This window comes from Trypanosoma rangeli, assembly GCF_003719475.1.
Source record: "Trypanosoma rangeli strain AM80 chromosome Unknown Tra_15.4_contig_00210, whole genome shotgun sequence".
NCBI classification, from domain to species: domain Eukaryota; phylum Euglenozoa; class Kinetoplastea; order Trypanosomatida; family Trypanosomatidae; genus Trypanosoma; species Trypanosoma rangeli.
Genome location: NW_021705955.1, coordinates 1 through 23,847, shown reverse-complemented (window position 1 = coordinate 23,847; position 23,847 = coordinate 1). Strand labels below are relative to the sequence as shown.

Sequence of the window (23,847 nt, the reverse complement as noted above, 5' to 3'; positions counted from 1 at the left end):
TGAAGAAGAAAATGGAAAATAAAAAAAATAAAAAATGAAAGTTGGAGACGAGCGAGATACGATATGCCTTTTGGTGTTATTGCAGCCAAGTGCATACCTTTGATGGGAATCAGCATTTGTATTTGTGTTTGTATTTTTTTTTCCGAAGAAAATGTGTGTTTATTGTCTTTTTTTTTTTCTTTTTTGTTGTGTGTGTGTGCGTTCTTTGATGCATGACGTGGTGAAGTTGAGAGTAGTTTTCAGTTTTGTCTTCGTTTTTTATTCTCTATCTTTTTTTTTACTTTCTCTCTCTCTCTCTTTCTGTGTGTGTGTGTGTATGAAAACCCACACACACCTCTCTTCTTGCCGATACGGTGTCGTTTGTTGGGCTGTGCCCAGTCAGCCACGAGCAGACCTTGGAGTGCGGGTTGGGGTAGCCGCGTCAATTTTCAACGCCTTTTCGTCACCCTCTTCTGGTGCTCTTGTCTTGCTGTGGGAGCTGGTGGCTGCATGGAGGTCTCAAACGAAGTGAAGAAAACAAAAAGCTGGTTTGTCTAGTGGATCCGTAGTTTCCCGTTGGTGTAAGCTTTTTTGCGATCTTGCCGAGAGAGAGAGAGATGGCTTTCCTTCTGCTTTTGTTTCTTCTGCCTCTTCTGTTATTTCCACTTTGGTATGGACACAAGTAATGGAGTTGCGGCGGCGCGGTTTCTCCCATTGACAGTTAAAGGCGCCTTTGCGGTTGCACGCTGCTGTACGTGGGGCGAATCATGTTGGCTTCTTACTGATATTTTTTTTTTTGTATATATATTTATATGCTTGTGCTTTGTTGGTCTCGATCATGCCTCACACACTTAGTAGAAGGCTTGGCGGCAAGCTGCCAGTCCTTGCAGTCCTATGGACAATCCCCTCGTTGCCCCCGACTCGTCTCCAGTCACATTCACAGTTTACTCAAATTGCGATACGTCGCTCCCAGCCGACTCCGTTAGCGTGAATTTTGGCCAAGTGGTGCTTTCAGACATAATGGCAGGGGACCATTGTGAATGCAACGATGGGGACCTCGAAAACGCAGAGGAGGACGTGTGGTCGGTGCCACCTGGGGACGCCCAGGCCACGCAAGAGTGTGGCTGGAATTCCAAGTATAACCCAAAGAAGAATGCACTGTTGTGTATTCGAGAGGAAAACGCCACGGCTTTCCTTCTAAAGGAGGAATATATCGCTCGTTGCCTCTTGGAAGTGGAAGAGGTAGGTCAGCGCGGTCTACTCTCGAATGCAATTCAATGGGAACTTCACACGCTGTGTGGTTGCAACGCAGGAGTTATGAGAGATAACGGGCAAACTGGTCCGTTGTCTCACGCCCAGGCCTCCAACCCTGTCTTTGATACCACCGCTAACGATAATGAGTTGTTTTTGCGAAACACACGGCTCAGAAGCATTCTGGACGATGAGGCGTTCACTCCACTGGAGAAACTCTTGCGTGACAGTTCTCCAAACGCACCACCTCCATCGAAACTCAACAACCCTGCAATTGGTGGGGCGTACGCCAACATCTACGAACCACCCTCCGGAGTGATGGGGTCCGTGCCGGCACAGACGCCGTCAGGTACATTCAAAGTTGGTCTGCGGGCAAAAAACGTTCCACAACCGTCATTTTCAGAGGCTGACCCCAGCTATTTGTCCTCTGGGCGTTTGCTTGAAACGCAGCGGCATCAGCTGGAGATGGAGCGTCGTTTGACACGGCGAGAACGCGACACCTTGGAGCGGGCTCTAGATGCGCGTTACAAATGCATTCAGTTTCCCCCTGACACCTACGCACAGTTGCGTTATGAGCCCTCGAACGTCTTTTCACGTGAGCGCCAACTCATTTTGGGCTCCCTTGGCATCTCTGATCCTAAGGCGTCTCAGACTGATGCCGCGACACCATTGCAGGAAGAAAGCAAAAAGAAACACATTCAGCAACAGCAACAAAAACAGCAGAGGGTGCAGTCACAGGTACATAAGGAAGGAATTCCCAGCGCTGGGGTGTCGCCCATCTCGTCCCACACATTTTTGTTTTCTCCCAGTCCCTCGAAGGTGATGGAATCGAAACCGGATCCAAAGGGGGCAGCCCTCTTTTCTGAGGCATGCGAGGCTAAATACAAGGAGGGTTTGACAGCCATGAAGGAATTACTAGACCTTTATCAAACGTTTATAAGGACACAACCACAACCAAACCCAGCGCCTTCGGCATCACAGAGTGATGTTAGCAATTCTTTTGGGAATGAACCAACGACACCTTCTACGATAACGTACGAGAAACGTCTGGCTCGTATCAAGCGTCTCTACCCCTCCACTGGCACCAACGCGAGTGTGGTACATCAATACAGGTGTCTCCTGCGTACACCACCCTTGCCGCCGTCGTTGGGACTCCCAACTGTTCCTGGTGACATTGGTCAACATTATGCGAATGCACCAGTTAAAGGGTACATGATACCGTTTCAGGCGTCTAGTACAGGTGCCAGTAACACGGGAACGACACATGAGAGTGGATTATATGAATATCATTTACTCCCTGTTAATAATTCTTGTACAAGTGGCAGGAGTGTGGTTAGGCAAGAAGCTCAGCTGAAACCTTTTATAGGGAGTGAAAATGACGGGGACCATGACACGTTGAACATTCAATACTCTGATACAATGTTGCCGCCGCATCGTCGTATTATAACTCCCCCAGTCCCTTCCTCCAGGGAAGGGCAAATCTCCACCAGTAAAGTTTCCGTTACCTGGCCAGTCCTTCGCTGGGACGCAGAGCGCAGTGAAAATGTTTGCATTTCGCAGAATGGAACCACATGCGTAGCGGATGTGTCAAGGGCCCTTCAGTTGAGTGCCACTGAGAAGGAGCGAACGGGCAAGGCGCTTCCTTCTGCAAAAATTGCAATGTTTGCGCTTGGAACAATTGGTATTGCGGAGGGTGAGTTTATTTTTGAGGTTCGGATTGATGCACGGCCTTCTTTAACGCATACGCCGCAAAGTCTTTTTGCGGTTGGCGTGACCACGAAGTACTACCGAGGTTCAAATCAGAGAAGTCCAGCCTATTTATTCCGCTCCGATGGGACACTTGTGTCTCACTCTGACGATGAAACAAGGGTTCCTTACGGCTCTTCTTACAATTCAGGCGCCCATATTACCGTTTATTTGAGTTTAATTCAAAAGGAACTTTGCTTTTTCCTCAATGGAAAAGCATTGGGTGCGGCATTTAGGTTTAGAGGGGTGGAGGACCCGGAGCCGTTGTTCCCACTCGTTGTCTTGGGAGATGAAGGTTGTAGTGCAACCTTTGTTCCCCCTTCACAACTGCTTCCTCAAGTGAGTTCCTCAGCGCGTCAAAGCATGCGCCCTGTGAGGTCTCATTAGTTGTATCGTTATTACTCTTCACTGCATCCCTAGCTCCTTTTATATGCGTTTGTTTTTGTTGCTATATATCTGGAGTTGGAAAATGACTATTATTATTTAGTTTGCTGCCCATATCGTTTTTTTTTTTGCCAGTGCCAAGCATACACTGCGTCTAGTAGAGGTGGCGTTTGGATTTTTCTTTTCTCCTTTTCCACCTTTCTTTCGCGTATTTTTATTTTTTTTTTATTTGATGTGTTGTAATGTTAAGCCGGCCAGATGGCAGAACTTCACGTCATTGGAGATCTGATGTGCGGGGAGGATTTTGGAAGTAATAGTTACTTTTGCGTCTTCGAGGTCGTCGCCGGGGAGCATTGGAGCGCCGTGGAGGGTCGCACCTCCGGATGCACGCACGTCATGCATGCCGGCGAGGAGGGTAATGTCTCGTGGAGTTTTCCTATAGACATTCATTTTACAATGAACAGCATAGAGGGTTGGCCCAAAATATCGTTGCAGGTGTGGTCTGTTGATAAGTACGGCCGGAAGGATCTGGAGGGCTACGGTGTCGCCTTTGTGCCACCGCCTAGTGTAGACGAGCAGGATGTTGTGGTAGAGACATGGAGGCCGTGCTACTGGAGTCCGAGCTTTTTCAGACGCCTCTATGAGAATCTCCGAGTTGCCATATTGGGCGGAAACCCGGTGCTGCGCGATAAAGCGCTTATACACACCAACGATGAACGGTTCAAATTACGGACGAGAAGCAGTGGAAGAGTTATTCTTCAGTTAAATGTCATTTCAAGAGGAATGCATAGGTTGGGGATTCGATACAGCTGAGAGGTCGGGAGGGCGGAGTGACCGATAGAGCGATGGTGAGACAAGCGAAGGGTCAGCAGCTCCTTCTTTTCGTTGCCTTTTATTTTAGTTGCTTGGATGGGTACTGCGTTCGCTACAACTGAAAACAAAGTTAAATAATAATTTATTGAATTACTGCAATTGTTCGCCCATTGCTGTATACATTGAAGCTTATTATTTTTATTACGTTTTTTTTTGTTTTTGTTTTCCTACTCACTAATATATATGTCGCATATGCACTTTTATCTTGTTAGCGTCCTTGTCGCTAACAGTGAATGGCCAGTAGCACGGCTGCGGCCCGTCCCACGTGGCACGGTGTGCGGTTTTTTGTTAGCGCGGATGTGCTTTTGACATTCAGCAGTGTGAAGTTGTCAGAAATGGCGGGGGTGCCAGGGCAGCCCCAGCGGCGCATAACCGTGATAGATGGCAAAGCCGTCCCTGTGATGTCCTACCCGACCGCATCCTTCTTTTTGAAGACACTGAAGGCTACTGGAAATTCGGTCGTTGTGGTGGCGCCGTGGAAACAGGAGCAAACGGCGTCTCTTTTGCGGTTGTTTGGATGGGACGCGGTTGACGATATCCGCGTCGTCTTTCCGGAGCCTGGGCAAGAGGCATTTCGCTTGTCTTGCCTGGGTTGTACGCTTGAGGAGTACCGTATCGCCGTGGTTGTGACAACGTCACGGACGTTGTGGCATACAGCACTGTGGTCGCAGGTTGTGGAGGTGACGCATGAGTTGAGTTGCCCATCCCGATCCCTCGCCCTGTTGCGAGCGCTTTCCAGTTGTCTACGCATTGCCGAGTGCCGCGTGCGCTTTCCATCCACCGCAGTTTCTTCCTGTGTCGCGCTCTGTCGAGCACGTCTGTTCTCGCAATACCGTTTTTGTCTCTCGCCAGAGGTCATGGACCAGTCGTCAACTGCGATGTTGATTAATGCACACGGTGGGTATTTAGTCACCAACTGCGCGGATGCGACGCACTACGTCGTTGGCGAGGGGAACAGCGCATTATCTTGCACCTTACAAAGGCCTGGGCTGTCGCATCAGGACGTGGAAAAAGACGCCTCCTCAGTCTCTGAGAGTTCCAGTGCTTCATCTTCCTCCTCGCTGGAGTTGGTTGAGGTTGAGAGGGAAGGTGACGGCTCTTGGAACAGCAGCTTCAAGGACGACGACGACGATGCGGAGGTGTGGGATGACGATAACAGTAACGATTACAATGCGGGAGACAACAACCAAGCCCTTAATGACGTGATGCCGTCGTCCGTGGCGACAACTCAAGCCACAACAATAGCGGGCGTTTTAGACGATCCGGTGAGTTCACTTTCTGCTTTATCCACTGTCAATGGGCACCGGGAGGCGGGAGAAACCGGCGAAGCAGCCTCTGCCGCGACCTCAACTTCCTCCACGACGACGACGGCGACAGCAGCAAGCACTGTCACTGTTCAGTGGTTGCAGGACTGCATCGAGGGGCTCCTGGTGTATCCACACCAAGTGGCACACTCCAGCAACGGCAGCTCTCAATGGAACATTTCTACATTATTATTGGCTGCACTTATTCCTCCTCCAGATGTGGAACCTATTTCTTTATCTTCTCTAAATAACATCGCGGAGGGTCTTGGATTTCGACCACTTCTGTTACCTCAAACGGAGGGCGAGGTAAATTTGGCAACCGTGCTTCAGAAGCAGTGGGGAGCCATGCTGCATGTGAAGGTGCACAGTGAGGAGCTGTTTCTGCGGCAGTCCGCCACTCCTCCAAATGAGGGTGGACTGGAAATGGAACGACATTTGGCCTGTATTGCCAAGCAGTTTTGCGATGCATGGACTATAGCGATTCGTAATAGTCGACTTCGCAACATGGCTGAGTCCGGTACACAAACGGCAGCAGTGCTTACTGCAACTTCTGAGACAAATACAGACGCAGTATTGGTTAACGCGGAGGAGCCTAGTGTAGATCCACCAGCTCAGGGTCGAGCACTCTTAATGCGTGCGTTGGGCCCTGCGGAGTGGGCGAAGGAGGTTGACGCATCTCATGTTGCACCCAAGGAGCTGCGGGTTACAGAGAAACCGGTTTCGTTGGAGCCTTTTACTACCTTGGCACTGGTAAATGAACCACCCACAGGGTACGACACCCCACCGGAGGATAAAGAGGTGCCGACTAGCGACGATGAAAAGATACCAACTGCGTTTGCACAGCGTGCCAGTGAAACTGAGGCGGAAGTCCCAGCAGTTGATCTCAAGTCGCAACCACAGAGTGATGAAAGGGAATTTGTGATGTGCTTCATCCCCACCGAAGCGCTTGGGGATGAGCAGAATGCGTTGAAGGTGGAACTTTTGCTGCGCCAGCCGCCCTTCAGGAATTACCCGATGAAACTTACAATTGGCAGGAAAGGCATTCATTGCCTTTTTGTCACCACCTTTGATGCGAAACGGTTTCACCAAGAGGGATACGCTGAGGTGCGTAATCGGTTTCTCCCTATTCTGCCAGAGTACGGGGAGGGGAGCTATTCGTCAAGTGACACCCGTAAGCGGCGTCGCAGTCGCTCGCCTGTCAGCAAGCGTTCGACCAGCAGCTCATCACGAGGAACCCGCAAGCATTCTCTTTCCTACACTCCCGACTCACAGTCGCACCGGAGTGCTTCTGGGGTAGAAAAGCATACGGATAAAATAAGTGACAGTACGGAGTTGTCGAAGGGCGACCTCGAACTATTAGGTGAAATTGGGGCAACCCTTGAGTTTGCCTGTCAGCATGTGGATGTGGTGGAGCGCTACGCCGTTAACGAGCTCGCCGACCCGGTGTTCCGCAAGCAGCAGCACCAGTTGCTGCGTGTGGTAGATAAACTGAAAAAGATGCGCTAAAGTGGGGCTTGGACGACTGCAATGAACGGAAATACCCCAGTGAATATCAAGAGGGAGCTGGTGTGCGCTTTTTGTTTAAAGCTTGCGTTGATGGGAGAGAGGAAGCAAAAGAGAAAAAGAAAGAGAAAGGTGTGATTAACAGCGGTACATCTACAACAGATACAATAATATCGTTCCGTCGTGTGCGTGTTTTTTATTATTATTTGCCTTCTGTTGTAGTCTGTGAGATGCTTTGGAATCCGTTTGCCGGCTGAAGCTATTCCACATGGTTTTCTTGTTTTTTTTTTTTTTTTGGGTTTCTTTCTTCTTCTTCTTTTCCTTTGGAGAACAGCGTCACCAATGTCTACCGTTGATGCGGATGCGAATTCAAGTCCCGATGATGCCGGCTATGCTGTGTCTCCTGTTGAGGAAAACGCCAACGAGTGCCAGGAGGGGAAACAAGAAGAGGAGGCCCTGCCGCCGCGTGGAGGAGGTCTCACCTTCGATGAAAAGAGGGCTGGTTTAATTGTCTTGGGCTGCTTTCTCTTTCAGGAGGCTGATAGCAGCGCATTTCGCACAATGTTGGTGGCGTCTGTTGCTGCGTATGCCGTCTCAAAATTATTCGTCACTTCCTTTGTTACTCTTTCCTCCTCCAAAGCTGAGTGATAGGTGCTGAGGAGAGGGTCTATGAGGGTGGATGGACGGATGCAAGGCGCACAGGCGTTTACGATGTTGTCTGCTGTTGTTTTGCCCCTTTTTGCGCTTTGATGGGTATTAATTGTTCCTGTTTTCTCTCCTACATATTTACACGTGTGTGCAGCATTTTCTGTTCCTTTCATCCTTCCTTTCTTTCTTGCCTCTGTGTTGGAGAGTAACGACTGGGCGGTGTGCGTGCGTCCACCGGTGACTCGACATCTATGACAAGAACATATTCCCCAAACGGGTTATGCTGCTTTCTTCACTCCCCCTTGTTTTTTGTTGTTTCCGCTGTTGTTGTGTTTGCCGTTCTTCTCACCTCGGCACTTGGACATTGCCCAGAAACGGGGGGTGGGAGGGGCAAGGACAAAACCGTCTGAAAATAAAAACCAACAACAACAAAAAACACGTCCATGAAAACCATTGCCCTCATATCCGGTGGCAAAGACAGCCTCATCTCCGTGCTGTTGGCAATGCGGTATGGACATACACCTGTCGTGGTGGCAAACATCTGTCCTACATGTAGAGATGGACCTGAACATGTGCAAGAGATTGACTCTTACTCCTTTCAAACGGTGGGTCACGAGGCTGTAGAGTCTATAGCCGGCTGTATGGGACTACCTCTTCGCCGTGCGTACATTCGCGCTGGTCAGTCAAAGGTGCAGGGGCTTTACTACACGAAGCAACGCGACGACGAGGATGAGATTGAAACGCTGTATCGTCTGCTGCGCGCCGTTAAGGAGGAATTTCCAGAGGTGGAAGGTGTCACCACGGGCGCTATTTTGTCCCACTATCAACGTTATCGTGTGGAGGATGTATGTGACCGTCTAGGACTTCACTCGCTTGCGTTTCTTTGGCAGCGTCCTGCGGAGGAGGTTCTCGACATAGCTGCCGCATTACAGGTGCACGCGATTCTTGTAAAGACAGCGTCTATTGGACTCGACCCTAGAATCCATGTTGGTTTGTCATTGGAGGAAGTGCGTCCTGCACTGGAGAAGGCGCAACGATTGTACGGGACACACAGTGCGGGTGAGGGAGGCGAATTTGAGACTATTGTCTTGGACTGCCCCCTCTTCAGCGAGCAGTGCCTGGAGGTTGTGTCGCTTGAACGGGTTATTGTGGATGACAACGACTACTCTCCCTCTGGTTATGCGCGCCTCAAGGTGAGGCGGCGGCGAAAGACAGCGGCAGAAATGGCCTCGTGTAGAGAGCTGCTGCTGCGGCTTCCGACCCTGATCTTTCCTTCGGACAGAATGCTTCATTTGCCACATGTTGATCAGTTTCTTAAAGAGTGCGCAGAAACGCTTGAATGGAAAACACGCCCAATGCCATTCAGCACTGATACAGAGTTTTGGGGCCGCAGCTGCTGCGACATCTACGAGAGTGAAGTTTGTCAAACCGAGGACGAAGTAGAGACTTGCGTCATGCATGTCTTTCAACAAATCGTCGAGGACATGTTGGAAAAAAGTCGTGAAGTATTCTTTATGTTGGTGTTTGCTCCGTCGTTGCAGTCCTTTGAGGCTTTCTGTGAGGCGTTTGCTCGTTGCTTTCCCCAGCTTCAACTGCCTGGTTGTGCGTTTGTTGCGGCGTCGGACCGAAGGGGCTTTCATCTGGAGGTGCTTTCTTATTCTCGAGAGAGCATTCAACGGGCGACACTGCAAGTACGAAGCAGTAGTTGCTGCGGACCCGTGTCTGTGGGCCCACAATCTTTTGCTAACCGTGTTAATCTCAACGCCGAACGCCGCGTGATTGTGAGTGGCTGCATTGGCTTGGTGCCTGTGGCACAACGTTTGGCGGTGACTGAGGACATGCCGGAGTTGTTGAATGTGTCGTTTTTACGCCTCTCACAGATTATTGGGTTAGAGGAGGGTGCGGTGAGAGCATTTATCGTCCAGTTTGCTTTTACGTACGCGAATAGTGTGATTGGGCTCACGCACTTTGGTGGTGGGGCCACATTCGCCACGCATGCAACTTTTTTCCTGAGAGACATGCGATTCGCACCGTTGGTGCCTTCCTTGTGGAGGTGGTGCACCGATGACGAGACGAAGCTTTTGCCTTGGGGGGACTCGTGCGTGTGTGGTGAAGCGGGTGGTGTGTTGTGCCGCATCTTTCACGCGACGCAGCTCCCATTCTATGCGGTGGTGGAACTTGTGCTGGAACGGCGCGATTCTCTTTTAGAAGAGGAATGATAAATATAAAGCACATACTTCTATTAAAGCTACATGCACAACAAAACATTACCAGTGTGTGCGTGTGTGTGTCTTTGTGTGTCTGTGTATTTCTCCTTCCCACCTCACGTTTACGTTTAGCACGAAGCGAGGTGGTGTGAACATCTGCACATTTGGCGAAGCGGGGAATATAATTATTTCTGCATGCCTGTGTGAAAAATAAATAAATAGGTCTTCTATACGAACCAGTGAAGAGAACAAATGCATGTAGATATCTGTACGTTTATGAAGCGGATATGATTTCCGGTGTGAGATGTGTATTGTTTTTAATTTGCGTCTTCTTCGCTCCTGCGCATACGCACATGATAGAGAAATTTTAGGTTGTTGTGGTGCTAACCTGCAAAGTACTTGTCTAGTTTAAATGAGTTACGATTACATATTTGTGTACGTAAATGGGGAGAAAATGGGCCTTCTTGAGGATGGGAGGCTTGCGTTGTATCAACGCTTCCCCGAGGGGTCTGTGCTGTACGACCCCAGCGATCTGCCGCCCCGTGAGGTGCCTATTTCCAGCGATGCTGCGGAATACGGTGTGACGGCCTCTAAATTGGTTCCGTACAGCCACTATGAGGCGTACCTCCCGGACCCCGTCACAGGTGAGTTGCATGCAATTACCGGCGAAAGCGTTTGTATCTACGTGACAAATCTTCCCCCAAACACAACGGCAGTAATGCTGGGACGGTTCTTTGAGGCATTGGACATGATTGTAGAAGCGGATGTCTTCACAACACCGTCGGGGGAATGCACGGGAAGAGGCTGGGTGGTTTTTCAGGACCCCTCAAAACTACTACTGGTCCCTCCCGTGCTGGAGTTTTTTCCGCATGTATTCATTTATACCGCTCTTAGCGACAAGGTTCCTGCGCGGACGATACTTACAACATCTTTTTTTTCAGCGATGCTGCATCCTTGCGCCGACGTTGTTACTGCCGCTGAACCCAGGCTCAATTATGCTCGCGATGGCAGCCATAGGAGGATCAATGGCAAAGCATCCGGAAACGTGCCCAGGCCGCCATCTACGCTGGCTTCATTAGTGGCCAATAGAAGTTCATACTACTTTGTTGCCTTTATTCGGAAGGATGAAGTTGAGAGATCGGTGAAAGAAGGCGTGTTTTGGACGACTTCGGCGAATCGAAGTGCCTTTTACTCAACGCTGGATAGAGGACCTGTGATTATCATATTTGTGCTGCGGGAGTACCCGGCCATATTTGGCTACGCGTTTTTGCTTCCACCGGGGAACCATGACACGGACGGCACATCGGCTTGCCCTGTAGAATGGGTGAAACATCATGTGTTTCTGAAGGAGCACGACATAATAACAATTCCAAGTATACCAATATTCAGAATGGGTGATGGTGTGCCTTTGAAACCGGAGATTGGCGAAAGCATATGTCAATTGGCAGAGCAGTACCCATCTCTTCCCGCTGTGCCAGAACGATTAGGTCAGCCGCCGCCCAACAACGGCCGGCATTTGGGGCGTGGTGGCGGCATTGTCGCTCTTGGCGGCAACAAGGCGGACTTTGGTGGCTTTAACGCTGTGGATGGTGGGGGCGTCGTTCACCCAATCGGCGATAGAGAACCATTACTGCCCGGCGTTAGCACAATGTCGCCGCCCTACCCACTGGGAACACGTCCGCCCACAAGAGGCGGTCATGTGATGAATGGTAGGATTCCCCCACGGCGGCGTTCATACAATGATCATCCCAACGCCTACTCAGGCTACAGCGGTGGTAGTCTGCTCCCGCGAAAGGTGTAGTTTCGAAACCTGATTTTATTTATGTTGCTAACATTACAAGGAGTCTTGTTGGGTTGTTACAGTCTCTATGACTGTTTTTCTTCAACGCCAATAATACGGAAAGAAGCAGAAAAACAAAAAACCAAAAAAAAAACAAAAATTAAAAGAATGGGGTAGAGGAAGAAGGCCAAAGGCATTATTACTATCATTTTTTTTTATATATATATATTTTTTTTGCGTGCCCTGCTCACCTGGAGTATGGGGCATGGGGCGCTGCTTGCTGTTTGGGCGGTTTACCTATTTGTCTGCCTTTTGCACGCTTTCAGAGCCTCCTTCCTATCACTTTTATTGGGGAGCGATACGGTGTTTATTATTATTTTGCTTCTACTTCTTCAACCACAGAACTCTGGCATAGCTTGTATATATATATATATATATACATATATATCGATGTCTGCGCAGGTGTATACATGTAATAAGCATGTGTGTATGAGTGTTATTTGCAAGGACTTTTTTTTGTCTTTGTCTTTGTTTGTTTGTTTTTTTCATTTTTTTTTTTTTTTTACATTTGCATGCTATTATGTATTTCCTCTCACTAACCATCTTCTAAAGCTCTCACCCAAAGACTGGCGTGAGGAGGAGGAGGAGGAGGAAGGAGACAAGCAACATCAACGGTGATAATAATAATTGTAAAATAATCAAACATCTCTTGTGTCTCAGAATGCCTTAGGCTCTTGTGGCTTACCCAATGACGAACACCATCCTTTTTTCCCCCTTTTTTTTAAATTTTGCGTGTGTGAGTGTGTGTGAGTGTTTTGTTGTCGGTGTGGCAGAGGGAAACTATCAATGAGATGTTGATAGCCTTTTTTCCACCCCCCCCCCCCCTCTTGCTTTTCTTTGCCTTCCGTTTTGTTTTTTTTTTACCTTTGGCTTCTCTTTCTTTCTTCCTCGTGGAGGACCCGTGAGTGCAGAGAGATTATTCTACATTAGTTGAAGGCTTTTCTTTTTTTCTCCCCGATCTGCTACGCGGCGTCTTGTCTCATTGCTGCGCACGAATGTGGGGCCCCATGGCGGCGGCAGCGGAGGAGGAGGGGTCGGCATTGTCGTGTGAGGAGACGCAGTCGCATCGCGCACACAACATTGCCATCACCACCGCCTGTGGCGCGGAGTACTCTCATGGTTCTTCATGTGGCGACTTTGGCCACATTTTGAGGGCCGCCCACATCAACTTCAGTCATGTGAACCCCGAGGCCTCTTCCAGCACGGCGACCGGGATGGTGCGGGATCCGCTCTCGCCAGTCGTTGACCACCTTACGCAGGGTCTCTTGCCCTCCAGCCTGGGCTGTCCGAGGTGTGCGCAGATTAACTCCATTCGGGAGTCCTTAAAGAGTGTCGAGGCATCGTACCTGAGAGAAATTGCCCAACTGGGGCGAGTGGTAGAACAGATGGACGCGGAACGTGTGGATGCGGTAAACCGAAGAGAGCAGACACTTTTAGCGCTCGACCGCAGTAGGCAACTCAATCTATCGAGGGAGTGCGAGATACAGTCACTGAGTGGTCAGTTACGACAGATGGAGGATGAATTGCAACGCTTGGAATACGAGCTGGCCTCCCTACGTCAGCTTTACAGGCGTGACGTGGCGTTCTACCACCGACGAGAGGTGCTTTGTTTCTTGGAGAACGAGCGATGCGCCCGGGCGGCAGTATCCTCTTCGGAGGCTGGCTGGCATTCCGCACTTGAGGCAAGGTACTCGAGTGTTCTGGAGATGCATCGAAAGCGGCATTGTTTCGATCCATCTCAGAGCGTTGAGAGGTTGAGGTCGCCTCGTCTGAGTGAAGGGCGCCGTTTCATGCGTGACGCCCGTCAATAACTTCGGCCCACTCTCTCCCGCCATCCATCACCCGCTGCGTTGATAAACATGGAGGCGGTGGCACTGGTGGTGGTAGCATAACGCCTAGCGAAAAAGGAGGACTTTTGACGGAGCTGTGGCAGGCCAAGGAAACGCTGAACGAACACAATAAGAAACTGCAACGTGACTTGAGGGTGAAGGAGGACCAAATTGCGTCGCTACAGCAACAGCTGTCCCTCCGAGCGGAAAGTCAGGTGCAGTCTTCCCAGGATCGTGCGGATGGGGACAGTTTTGCACAGGAAATGCAAGAGGAGATTGATGACATGCTTCAGACAGAACTTTTGCTAACACAAATGTGTGAGCGACACCGCTTGGAGGCCGAGGCGATGGAGGAACGCGTTTATTTACTGCAGTGGCTTCACCAACAACAAAAGCAGAAGCAGCATCCACATGACTTGCCACCGCAAAAGCAACCCCTTTATTCTGCTAATAGAACACTGGAAAGGCAGGGGTCACCAGAACTGCCTTGGACGCCACCGCATTTTCTTTATGCCAAAGAAAATATTGGACTGGACGTATACGTCAACGGCGGGAGTGACTCTCAGTTGCCCTGTCAGAAGCAGCCGCTTGATGAGTTGTGTGCTGCTGTTTCCGGGGCGTTGTCAAAGACACTAGAGAGCGTCCTTCATGACCAACTACTTCCGTTTAAACGATCTGTGGAGTCTCTTCGCTCAAGTGACGATGAGCTTTGCAACAGCCTCAAGAAAGTCGTACAAACTATGCTGCACGATGGACACGACAATGTGATGCATGCCACGAGAATAAATGAGAGGCAAGAAAAATTTATTGGTGATATGCAACGCATTCTACAAGAGTTTTACGCTGCAAATTTACCACAAACACATGATGGGCTTACATCCCTCCGCGAGGCTCTAAAAAAAGTGGCACGCTTGACGTCCCACAACGCCAAGGTCATGGATGACAAATTGAACGATATTCTTACCTCGATGTCCGCGGTAGCCAGGCAGCTGACGTTCCTGACCATTCCATCGATTCAGAGGCGCACTGATGCGTCTCCGACTCTGAGGTGCTCTGCCGCTGTCTCGTTATCCGCTGTGGACTCTGGCCGCTTGGACGCAAGCCCAAATACTCTTTTGGGCTTAAAACGAGTTCACGCTGAACTCGTGGACTCGGACGCGGCTCCACCGGAGCATACAGGTGCCAGTGCGCCGGTTGCTGTACCGACGCTGCCATCTCATGAGTGGGATGTGATGGACTCTGATGATGAATCAGTTCCTTCACTGCCTGCTTTCTCCACTGCACGGAAGACGCCGTACGATGTGGATGATTTGTGAGGCAGGCCAGAGGCGACCGCCCCCCACCGACGTCCCTTGTTTGGTCTGTTTATTATTATTCTTGTGCTATGATTTGTTTTTGGACCCCCTATCATGCGTTGGGTGACGCCTTTCAAAACGCGTTGTTGTTGTTTTGCGTATGGCATACATATGGAAGTAAGAGGGGTCTACAGGTTGGTAAGTTCATTTTACTTATCTAGTTGTTTTGGTATGCCTATTTTATGCATTTTATTGAATGCGACGCGAACCATAGAATATTTATGCGCGTTTTTTTTTTTGACTGGATCTAGAGACGAATACCGGGCTTTATTTTTCCCCACCCTCTTCTTTTTTTTTTTCCTTTGTGCTTGACCGTTTTCTATTGCCTTTTTGTGTGTATTTGGTTCACCGGAGTCTCCTCTCATCGTTTCCCCCATTTATTTTGTTTCACTCGTATGATGCTATTTATCCGTCTTTTCGTTTGGGGGGGGGGGGGGGTATTCATCAATACCCTTTTTTCTCTTTGTCGTGGATGTCCCTTGTAATTGGAAAGTGAAAGAAAGGAGTTTTTATTTTATTGAGGGAGAGTGCGGACCGTGCGGCGATGCTCGCTGGCAGTAAGAGGGGGAGAGATGAAGATGAGGGCGACAAGGCGTTGGTAAGAGAGGTTTCCGCTGCAATTCAGAGCATGGCTGCAGAGACAGAGGACATTGTGAGTAGTGTGGGGAAGGTGAATGGCGCGGTGTTGGATTCACTGTTACAGCGGTCTCGGCAAGCGGAAGATGCGCTGAGCGCCGCCGGTGGATCTGTCGCGCAGTTGTGGAAATTGGTTGTGCAGGGTCAACAGGGCAGAGCCGCCAACGCATTGAGCTGCATCGCCGTCTCCGATGATGCGCATCGAAAAGGTCATCGCATAGCCGCGCTTCAGCAACAGCTACTGAACTCCGCCTCCTTAGCCGCGGAGGAGGTGTCAAGTGGACTGAGCAAGGCCCATGAGGCGACAGTCGCCTTGTTCTCCTCCCAACTAGCTGGGGAAAAGGAAACAAACGAGAAGCTTGTTTTGCGCGTACGAGAGTTCCTGCAGCATTCACTTGAGGCCATTCAGTCGTATTCTTGCCGTGCAATGGAGGCGGAACTCTCGCTGTTTAAGCGGAGTGTCTCCGTTTCCCGCCTCCAAAGTCTTCTTTCATTCTATCAAAATGCGTCGCTGCGCCACCACGAGGAGGTTATGGCGCTCATCAAAATTGTTCGCATTCTCGCCGAAAAGAGCAAAGATGTGGATCTCGCCGAAACCAAGTTGCGTCAGTCCAAGGCGCACGTGAGGCTTTTGGAGAAACATCTGGAGCTTTCGGGAGTCGTTCAGGCAATTGTGCCACCCAACTTTGTGCCTCCACGTCAAGCCACAGAGCCACCGAGTGAAGCGTTGAGACGGACCGCGCCTGAATACTTCGCCCTTCGGCTTTTGGAACATGAAGACGTAACCCTTTCGGAGCTGGTGGACTCTTGGCAGAAGCAGGAGGCACGCATCGCAGTGGCCGAGGAGAAGTATCGGACGTTGGAGTTATCAGTGGAGTCACTTCGTCGGGAGGCGCTGACGGTGCAACAGGGCTTCCTTGAAGAGAAGCGACGGCGGGAACTGGTGGAACAGCGCTTGGTTGATCTTGTGCGTGAGAGGATTCGTCCCAGCAAAAACGATGCTCTAGTGCAACAACTCACTCTGCTCCGAGCAGACCACACAAAGGCACTTGATGACTTGGCTCAAATGGCTACCTTGCTTGGTGTTACGCGGGAGCAGTTAGCTTTGGAGCAGCAGCGAAATGTGTCACTGGAGACAAAGTTGCAGCAGATACAAGATGATTCGGCGAACGATGTGGTGGCGCACACCTTGGCTTCGCTTCGCCACTATTACGAGGAAGAACTTGAGCGTTTACGAAACGGATTGGTGGAAGCTGAGACACAGAGTGCTGTTGCAGTGGCGTCTGCGGAGGCACAGCATAAGGCATTGGAAACCGCACACAACGCCCTGATGGTCACAGAGCAGACCGTAATGGACATGTCTGCCACGCTGCAACGTGTAGAGAATCAGCTGTGTGTTGAAAATCCAAAGGGCGGCGGTGTGGCCTCGGGGCAGGTTGTGGAAAATGCTGAGAAGATACTGGCACAGAGTGAGGCGCAGCTAAACCAGGCAATGTCAGCATTTGAAAAAGTGATGAAGGATGCAGAGGTTCGACAACAGAAAGACATGTCATTTTTTGAACAGCAGGTGAATCACTTGCTGGGGTCAGTGCAGGCACTCGTTCCCATGGTGTCTACCGGGGAGCGTGTTGCAGACCCTGAAACGGCGACGGTGGTGCAGCAACAAGAGATTCAATCGGTGATGCGAGGTGCATTAGAGCATGCCCTGCAATTTGTTTCTGATACTTTGGTCACAAACGAAATAAGCAAGCGAAGTCTCCTGGACACATCTATTTCAGATGCTAGTCAGGTCAGCCTGTTACTCGAAAAGGTGCAACAACTCACGGCAGACCGTGATGCAGTCTTGGGACGTCTGGCGCAGTGTGAGCGACTCATTGATCAGCACAGCCTGACCGTTGTGGAGCGGGTTTTGATGCACGAGGTCTCCGTTGAAGAATCGATTGATGCCATGGAGGCGGCTGAGCAGATTACAACCTTGCGCAGAGAGGTATCGTCACTTGAGGCCGCGCGTACTGCTGCACTCACCGAGGTGAAAGAGTTACGGAACGAATTGAAGGAAGACAGCCAGGGAAAAGAATCAGCTGCGGCACGGCTCGCATTGCTTGAGCGTCACAACACTCGTTTGATGAAAACCATTGAGGAATGCCTGGCTCGTGAGGTGACCCTTGTTGAGCAGGTGCACCAACTTCAACATAATCTGAAAAAATGGGACACCACCGGGCCTTGGGTGGCATCGACGAGTGAGTCGGAGCAAAAGACGGAAATGGAGCGGTTTACACCGCTGATGCAGCAACTAGAGCAACTCTTTGGCGGTATAGGCGAGATGAAGGAGCAGTTATCGCAGTTACAAAGAACCGCATCTTCTCCTTTTTCCTCAGCAGAGGGCGGCGAGGTGGAGACGCAGCTCCTGTGCAAGGGTGTGAGGCAGGTGGCTGACGCATTGCGTGAGGCGCTTCAACACGCGGAGGTATTTCGTCACACCTTTCCAATGGAGGCTGTTGAGGAGGCAACACCGCTGACTCTGGGACCGGCCGCAGAAGCCGTGTTAAACGAGGGCGAACATAACAAGCAAGAGAAGCTTGCGGATCTACAGCGTCAACTGGCAGAGGCGCGTGGCGCGCAAACCTTGGAGCTCGGTGCGCGTGATGCGGAGTTGGCTAGGCTCCGCGGCGAGATCGAGACCCATAGGCAACATGAAGAAACACTGAAGAGGCATGAGAAGGACCTACAGGAGCAGAACGAGGGCCTGCAATTGAAGGTTGGTAGACTGTTGCAAATCAATAAACAGCTTTTGGAGGAGGTGAAGTCTTCTCGAACTGCCTCCGCCACCCTCAGCGTTGCTGAGGCGCCATCGACATAACAAGGGCTGGAGAAAGACGAAAAAAGGTACACCAGCAATTGCACAAAGTGCAAAGGAGACTAAAGAAGCGGTGGAAGGCGCGGTCTCTTGCGGTCTCTTGTGGGGATGGTAGTATGAGGTTTCCTCATCCTTCTGTATTAAGCCTTACTTTTTTCCCTACCTTTTTTGGATGTTGTTGTGTATTTTACTAGAAACTTTTATTCTGCCTCTCTGCAAATATGAATCGTTGTTGCTTTGTCACCTTGCTTCCTCCTCTCGCCTATGCCGTCAGTTGCTTTAGAAGGAGACGTTGCTCACGCACCCCCCGTATTTGCAGCCATGAGTGATCGGAGGCCCAACGTGAAATTTGCCGACATTAACGAGGAGATGCAGGATGACGCCCTGAGCGTGGCCGCAAAAGCTATTAAGGAGCACCAGATGGAGAAGGACATTGCCGCTCACATAAAAAAGGAATTTGATAAACGCCACAGCCCCACATGGCAGTGTATAGCTGGTCGAAACTTTGCTGCCGACGTTGTTCACGAGAGCAAGCACTTTATTTACTTTTACGTTGGTCAGATTTCAATTCTGTTGTGGAAGACAGGCTGAGGCGGCTGATGTAACGCAGATGTAGAGGGGTTATATTGTTTGTATTTTTTTTTTTTTTAAAAAAACTTGTCTGACCACTTTAACTAACGTCATGCGTGGTTTGTTCCCACTTTGCCCCTTTTGTGTGCTGAGTTCAACTCTGAGGGTGCCTTTGACAGCGATGGAAATGATTTGTCTTTTGTCTTCTGTTCTGTTGGGCTTTCGGTTAGAGTGTCTTGTTGTGGGCGTTTTTTTTTTTTTTGCGTTCAGTGATGATCATTACCTTCAGAAGTTCTGTGAAGGTTTAAATGTACTGGAGGGCTTGGAATTGGCTATGGCCCTTATAGCGTTCTGCGTTGTGACACCGTTTCGGAAACTTGTGGAAGGCAGAGGAGTTGCCGCTGGTGTTGCTTCCGACTGCAGTGGCCGTTTGTCATTTTCTTTTTTCTCTGCACTGTTTATCGATAATGTTCAGTGGGTTCAGGGACTGACGACGGGGGATCAGAACTGGAACGCCTCTGCAGATGAAAGGCTATTACTGCTACCTCCACCACCGCTACCACCACAACAACATCTACTACTACTACTAGGAGGGGCGCGCTTTGTCTTCTCTTAACTGTTGTGGGCGCAGCTTCTCCTTTGACGCCCAGCGTCTTCATGTACCGGTGCGCCACGGCCGCAGAGGCGTCTGCATCTTAATGCTTTTTTTTTTCTTGTTAGTGACGTGCTAGTGACAGAAAAAAAATCTCTTGCAGTCCCGTCTCGAATGTCGCTTTGCCTGTTTCTGCTGCAGCGGTGGATAAGTACGGGCCTTTTCTCTACACGGTACTTGTGCTGCTCTGTTTTGTTTTTATTGGGAAATGATTGCAAGTTTGGTTCTTGTTGAATGGGATCAGTTTCCAGGGTAGTGAGTTCAACGCTTTTAGCGGGTGTGCATCGCTGAGCACTGAGGGAGCATCACGACTGCACCCTTGTATGACATCGTTAACTGTGTTACTTCCAGTAAGCCACACAGTGTCATTGCTATTTGTAAATAGATTTGCTTTACTTCTACTGGTGGCGTTTCACTTGGGCGTTATTGAGGACCTTTGCATTTTTTGGTTTCTATTTTTTTTGGTTGTCTGGCTTAATTGCAGGCGCTGCGATAGTTTTTATCTTTGGCGGTATTCTCCACTGGCAGGGCGCGGTGCCCGTCATTTTTTTAATTGTTTTTTTTTTTTTGTTGGCAGACATGTTCGGCGGGGTTGTACGTGGCCGTAGAGTCAAACTTGCCTTTTGTTTCCTTTTCGGTTTTGTCACAGCAGCCTTCAACAGGAACCAGCTGCCAAGTTGCATTTTCTCGTTGATATATATATATATATGGTTTTCATATATTTTTTTTTGCGCGACCTTATGGGAGTTGCTATTATTTTTTATTTTGGTTTTGTTTTCTATCTGCTGATTGTTTTTTTTTTTGTTTGTTGCTGCACATTTGGTGCGGGTGGAGTGTACCCGACCACGAACGAGGCTTCGCTGGGACGTGTGCGTTTTGCCCCGCTTTCTCCCCTTCAACCCCTCCCGTACTTGTGTGGCGGAAAAATAAAATTAAAACAAATAAATGAGAGGAGAATAATAATCCCGCTGTAGCACCTCAAGCTTTGCTCCTTCCACCCCTTTTATCTTTGCGGGATTGCGGTGAAGGAGAGGCTGCTGGATGCTGGTGGGAGTGCGGGAGTATCGACGGGAGGAGGTTCAGCGCATATGTGGGGCACCGGCGGAGGCACTTGTCTCGTACTACACGCTTCTCCGCAACAAAAATGAGGCGGTCATGGCGGATGTCACGGACGTCCGGGCGAGAAGACATATGAATTTTGACTACTACGCGTCAAACACCGGTGACCTCTTTGCGGAGGCGGTGAGGCCCATCATGCGTGCTGTCTTGCCCCCCATTTCTTCTCCACAAGTGGTGGTTGTGGTGGACGGGACGGAGACGACGCGCTTCAATGCGTTGCTTGAGCCGGAGGAGGGGATGCTGACACTCTGCTGGCGGGTGGTGACGAAGACGGCGGAGTTTGCAAACCTGGTCGAGGCGGTCCACCTCGCCGTGGTGGAACTAGACGACAGCAATCATCTGAGGGACCTGACGCCCGCCGTTGCCCTGGGGACGGCGCCGACAATCATAGAGGACGCGGACGAACACTTCACCTCTGTGGAGGACGCGTGCTACGTGGAGCTTCGGACGGAGGCTGATGTTAGGGGGCTGCTGCAGCACGCATGCCGGGTCATAGTGCCGGAACGGCATCAAGTTTTTAGTTTTATTCTCACTTACAAGGAGGCATTAGGGCTACCAAACTCCACTATTCAGTTCCTCGCGCTGTCCGTGTCTGAAATGACACGCGGAATGCAGTCGACGCGGCACTGCATCGCCACAACAGCGTCACTTATAGAGAGCAGGTCCCCGTCTGTGACGTTTCCGGGAACAAAATTTTCCTTTCTACTTAAACCAGCCCTTTTTGGGCAACAACCGGGTTTGTGGATTTCTTGCTTTGCTCCAACTAGTGTCTCATCGTTTCAACGGCGGGAGACGTTTAAGGAGGCCTTTTGCATCGCACACACATTGTCCCGTGTGTACAGCTCACGTGTTGGTCTGGGCATCAGTGAGGCCTGGCAGCGCGTCGGCGATCGAGAAGGACAATATGCGGATGAAATCCATGACGAGCAGGTAGAGATACAACCGCGTGTGGAGGTTCCCCAGCCAAGTTCGTTGGGCTGGTTAGAAAAACCGATGGGATACTCGAAAAAAACTTTTACATCAATACCGCATCAGACTAGATCGGGATCATTGATATCCTCGCCATCCGCGTCATCGTTTACACCAAATGTACCCCAACACCAACACAAGCACCATGAAAACGGTTTGCCCGGTCGAATTGCCGACGACCAGATGTCCCCGGTGGTGGCGGCGCGGGATATGCCGATGGGCCTTCTTGTCACACCCTCAGAACAGAGGACTAAACCACTAGACGACAAGAAAACACAATCGGAAAAACACAGTGAACCCCCAAACAGTGGTAGGCGCTCATTGGGCCGTTCATTGCACGACCGATGCAGTTCAGTGGAGAAGCATCCGTATAATTGTAGTGCACGGTATGAATTTGAGACATACAAGCGCGTAATGGAGCCGGCAATGAAGCAGTTGCGCAAGGATATTCAGCACTATGTGACTTTGCTTGAGGATGCGAGGCGGCACATTTGGCAATTAAGACGTGCCAACAGAGAAGGCGGGGGGGTGGAGCAGTTAAGAGTCTCCCTCTTAGCAGCGGAGCGGGAGCGCAAGGTAGCGGAGGCAGACTTTGCCAAACGTGAAGAGAGGTTTCAAGAAAGAGTGAGTGAACTTGAAGCTCAGTGTGAGGACCTCTCCAAGGAATTACAACAACGGGCAATGTATGCAGTCTCCGAGCGAGTAAAATTACAGCAAGCGAGCGTTGCCACTCAGACACCCAACTCATTGCCTTGGTCCCACTTATCGTCGTCGTTACCGCCGTCTGCGTCGGTAACAGCGACGACGGCGGCGTTGCCAGTGGAGGAGGGGTTAGTTGTCTCCCAGACCTTACAAAAGGACTCTTCAGGGAATGATGTACAGCGTGCAGCTCAGTGGCTTGAACTGGTCAGTTATCATCAGCGGGAATTGGAGGACCATGCGGAGCGTGAACGTTCTTATCGTAACCGCATCCTGCATTTGGAGCAGACGCTTACCGAACGTGCGTCTGAGGCGGAAGAGGCGAAGGCGGAGTTGATGCGACGGGAGCACGAAGTCTCTCTAGAGGCAGTGAGGGGCCAACAAAGAGAACAAGAGCGGAAGATGGAGCGAAACTATTTGGAGGATGTAGAATGCCTACGTGCGGAGGTGGTTGAAGCCAATAAGACAAGTTCAAAGGCGGAACACCATCTTGAAAAGTGCCTTATTGAGTTGGAGCAGGAGCGGAAACAACGAGAGGCATCCGACGCAGAGCTACGACGTCTCCAGGAGAAATTTGCTCAAGGTGTGGAGAGTGGGGCGGCGAAGGAGATGGTACAGATGTTAAAGGATAGCTATGATCGCCATGTTCAACATCTCCAACAGGAGATAGAGGAGCTGCGGGCGTTAACCCGTCACGCGGTTTCAAATGAAAAGACTCCTCTAGAAAAGGCCTCGGCAGCATCTACACCTTTGCAACAGGCACACGGACGTTTAGCTGGAGGTTTGGTTTCTCCCGCAATTGAAGCGGTACAGGAGAAGTCTATGTTTTCTTCTAGGCATTCGCTGTATGATAAAACCCATACCACCAACGGTGGGTCTCCCACCCGATTCCAATCCATCCCCATCCGAACTGAAATAAGGCGATTTGAGGACTTTATGAAGGAGGAACCGTCATACACCTTTCGTTCAACAAAGGTACTTGACCGCACCAAGGCTCTATAAACGAATAGATGAAGTGCTGGAAAAGGAGCCGCGCATGGATAGAGTGTGTGCCACCAACTCTTTTGATGCCCTGCAAACAGACAGATAGACAGACACACATGTGGGCGGGGCTCCCTTCTCTCACACGCACCGGATCTGTGCTGACGTGTTCATCTGTCGTTTGTTTCAAACATAGACATCTGCTTGTTTCTGCCGCGCGGCGTTTACTGGAGGGGGTGCTGTTGTTCTTGTTGAATGGGTAGACGCACAAGAAAAGAGATACTGTTGTCTGTCTCCGCACCCCACATCACTGTGTACCATATACATATACATTCATATATATATACATATATATATTAAAAGGAATGTGATATCTTGCCTGTGACGCCTTTTGGCGACACAATTTTTTAGAGAGCACGTGCAGTTCCTCTGAAGTGTGCCTGAA

At 50.2% G+C, this 23,847-nt stretch overlaps 12 protein-coding genes across 12 annotated transcripts, besides 17 other annotated features; all 12 read left to right on the top strand.

Annotated features, from left to right (window-relative positions):
• Nucleotide 1: 1 nt before the first annotated feature.
• Nucleotides 2-40: a microsatellite.
• Nucleotides 41-156: 116 nt separating this feature from the next.
• Nucleotides 157-208: a sequence feature (A-rich).
• A 42-nt stretch (nt 209-250) lies between these two features.
• Nucleotides 251-302: a sequence feature (GA-rich).
• Nucleotides 303-873: 571 nt separating this feature from the next.
• Nucleotides 874-3,363, top strand: TraAM80_06045 (uncharacterized protein; the record flags this gene model as incomplete). Its single annotated transcript, XM_029382902.1, has 1 exon — nt 874-3,363. The coding sequence occupies one exon, from the start codon at nt 874-876 to the stop codon at nt 3,361-3,363; it is 2,490 nt and encodes an 829-aa protein (XP_029237242.1).
• A 255-nt stretch (nt 3,364-3,618) lies between these two features.
• Nucleotides 3,619-4,173, top strand: TraAM80_06044 (B9 protein domain 2; the record flags this gene model as incomplete). The annotated part of the gene is made up of 1 exon (XM_029382901.1): nt 3,619-4,173. The coding sequence occupies one exon, from the start codon at nt 3,619-3,621 to the stop codon at nt 4,171-4,173; it is 555 nt and encodes a 184-aa protein (XP_029237241.1).
• A 189-nt stretch (nt 4,174-4,362) lies between these two features.
• Nucleotides 4,363-4,399: a sequence feature (A-rich).
• A 67-nt stretch (nt 4,400-4,466) lies between these two features.
• On the top strand, nt 4,467-7,043 carry TraAM80_06043 (repressor activator protein 1; the record flags this gene model as incomplete). Its single annotated transcript, XM_029382900.1, has 1 exon — nt 4,467-7,043. One exon carries the CDS (start codon nt 4,467-4,469, stop codon nt 7,041-7,043), a length of 2,577 nt encoding a protein of 858 aa, XP_029237240.1.
• A 271-nt stretch (nt 7,044-7,314) lies between these two features.
• Nucleotides 7,315-7,365: a sequence feature (A-rich).
• A 17-nt stretch (nt 7,366-7,382) lies between these two features.
• TraAM80_06042 (uncharacterized protein) lies at nt 7,383-7,688 on the top strand (the record flags this gene model as incomplete). The annotated part of the gene is made up of 1 exon (XM_029382899.1): nt 7,383-7,688. The coding sequence occupies one exon, from the start codon at nt 7,383-7,385 to the stop codon at nt 7,686-7,688; it is 306 nt and encodes a 101-aa protein (XP_029237239.1).
• Nucleotides 7,689-7,851: 163 nt separating this feature from the next.
• Nucleotides 7,852-7,881: a sequence feature (GA-rich).
• Nucleotides 7,882-8,131: 250 nt separating this feature from the next.
• Nucleotides 8,132-9,907, top strand: TraAM80_06041 (putative ATP-binding protein; the record flags this gene model as incomplete). Its single annotated transcript, XM_029382898.1, has 1 exon — nt 8,132-9,907. The coding sequence occupies one exon, from the start codon at nt 8,132-8,134 to the stop codon at nt 9,905-9,907; it is 1,776 nt and encodes a 591-aa protein (XP_029237238.1).
• A 54-nt stretch (nt 9,908-9,961) lies between these two features.
• Nucleotides 9,962-9,995: a microsatellite.
• A 354-nt stretch (nt 9,996-10,349) lies between these two features.
• On the top strand, nt 10,350-11,696 carry TraAM80_06040 (uncharacterized protein; the record flags this gene model as incomplete). Its single annotated transcript, XM_029382897.1, has 1 exon — nt 10,350-11,696. One exon carries the CDS (start codon nt 10,350-10,352, stop codon nt 11,694-11,696), a length of 1,347 nt encoding a protein of 448 aa, XP_029237237.1.
• Nucleotides 11,697-11,796: 100 nt separating this feature from the next.
• Nucleotides 11,797-11,844: a microsatellite.
• Nucleotides 11,845-12,094: 250 nt separating this feature from the next.
• Nucleotides 12,095-12,123: a microsatellite.
• A 62-nt stretch (nt 12,124-12,185) lies between these two features.
• Nucleotides 12,186-12,245: a sequence feature (A-rich).
• A 63-nt stretch (nt 12,246-12,308) lies between these two features.
• Nucleotides 12,309-12,333: a microsatellite.
• Nucleotides 12,334-12,464: 131 nt separating this feature from the next.
• Nucleotides 12,465-12,504: a microsatellite.
• A 56-nt stretch (nt 12,505-12,560) lies between these two features.
• Nucleotides 12,561-12,624: a sequence feature (GA-rich).
• Nucleotides 12,625-12,730: 106 nt separating this feature from the next.
• Nucleotides 12,731-13,546, top strand: TraAM80_06039 (uncharacterized protein; the record flags this gene model as incomplete). The annotated part of the gene is made up of 1 exon (XM_029382896.1): nt 12,731-13,546. One exon carries the CDS (start codon nt 12,731-12,733, stop codon nt 13,544-13,546), a length of 816 nt encoding a protein of 271 aa, XP_029237236.1.
• A 281-nt stretch (nt 13,547-13,827) lies between these two features.
• On the top strand, nt 13,828-14,880 carry TraAM80_06038 (uncharacterized protein; the record flags this gene model as incomplete). Its single annotated transcript, XM_029382895.1, has 1 exon — nt 13,828-14,880. The coding sequence occupies one exon, from the start codon at nt 13,828-13,830 to the stop codon at nt 14,878-14,880; it is 1,053 nt and encodes a 350-aa protein (XP_029237235.1).
• Nucleotides 14,881-15,463: 583 nt separating this feature from the next.
• TraAM80_06037 (uncharacterized protein) lies at nt 15,464-18,415 on the top strand (the record flags this gene model as incomplete). Its single annotated transcript, XM_029382894.1, has 1 exon — nt 15,464-18,415. One exon carries the CDS (start codon nt 15,464-15,466, stop codon nt 18,413-18,415), a length of 2,952 nt encoding a protein of 983 aa, XP_029237234.1.
• Nucleotides 18,416-18,676: 261 nt separating this feature from the next.
• Nucleotides 18,677-19,003, top strand: TraAM80_06036 (dynein light chain; the record flags this gene model as incomplete). The annotated part of the gene is made up of 1 exon (XM_029382893.1): nt 18,677-19,003. One exon carries the CDS (start codon nt 18,677-18,679, stop codon nt 19,001-19,003), a length of 327 nt encoding a protein of 108 aa, XP_029237233.1.
• A 91-nt stretch (nt 19,004-19,094) lies between these two features.
• On the top strand, nt 19,095-19,598 carry TraAM80_06035 (uncharacterized protein; the record flags this gene model as incomplete). Its single annotated transcript, XM_029382892.1, has 1 exon — nt 19,095-19,598. The coding sequence occupies one exon, from the start codon at nt 19,095-19,097 to the stop codon at nt 19,596-19,598; it is 504 nt and encodes a 167-aa protein (XP_029237232.1).
• Nucleotides 19,599-20,178: 580 nt separating this feature from the next.
• Nucleotides 20,179-20,206: a sequence feature (A-rich).
• A 181-nt stretch (nt 20,207-20,387) lies between these two features.
• Nucleotides 20,388-20,444: a sequence feature (A-rich).
• Nucleotides 20,445-20,675: 231 nt separating this feature from the next.
• Nucleotides 20,676-23,423, top strand: TraAM80_06034 (uncharacterized protein; the record flags this gene model as incomplete). The annotated part of the gene is made up of 1 exon (XM_029382891.1): nt 20,676-23,423. The coding sequence occupies one exon, from the start codon at nt 20,676-20,678 to the stop codon at nt 23,421-23,423; it is 2,748 nt and encodes a 915-aa protein (XP_029237231.1).
• A 73-nt stretch (nt 23,424-23,496) lies between these two features.
• Nucleotides 23,497-23,522: a microsatellite.
• Nucleotides 23,523-23,720: 198 nt separating this feature from the next.
• Nucleotides 23,721-23,759: a microsatellite.
• Nucleotides 23,760-23,847: the final 88 nt, after the last annotated feature.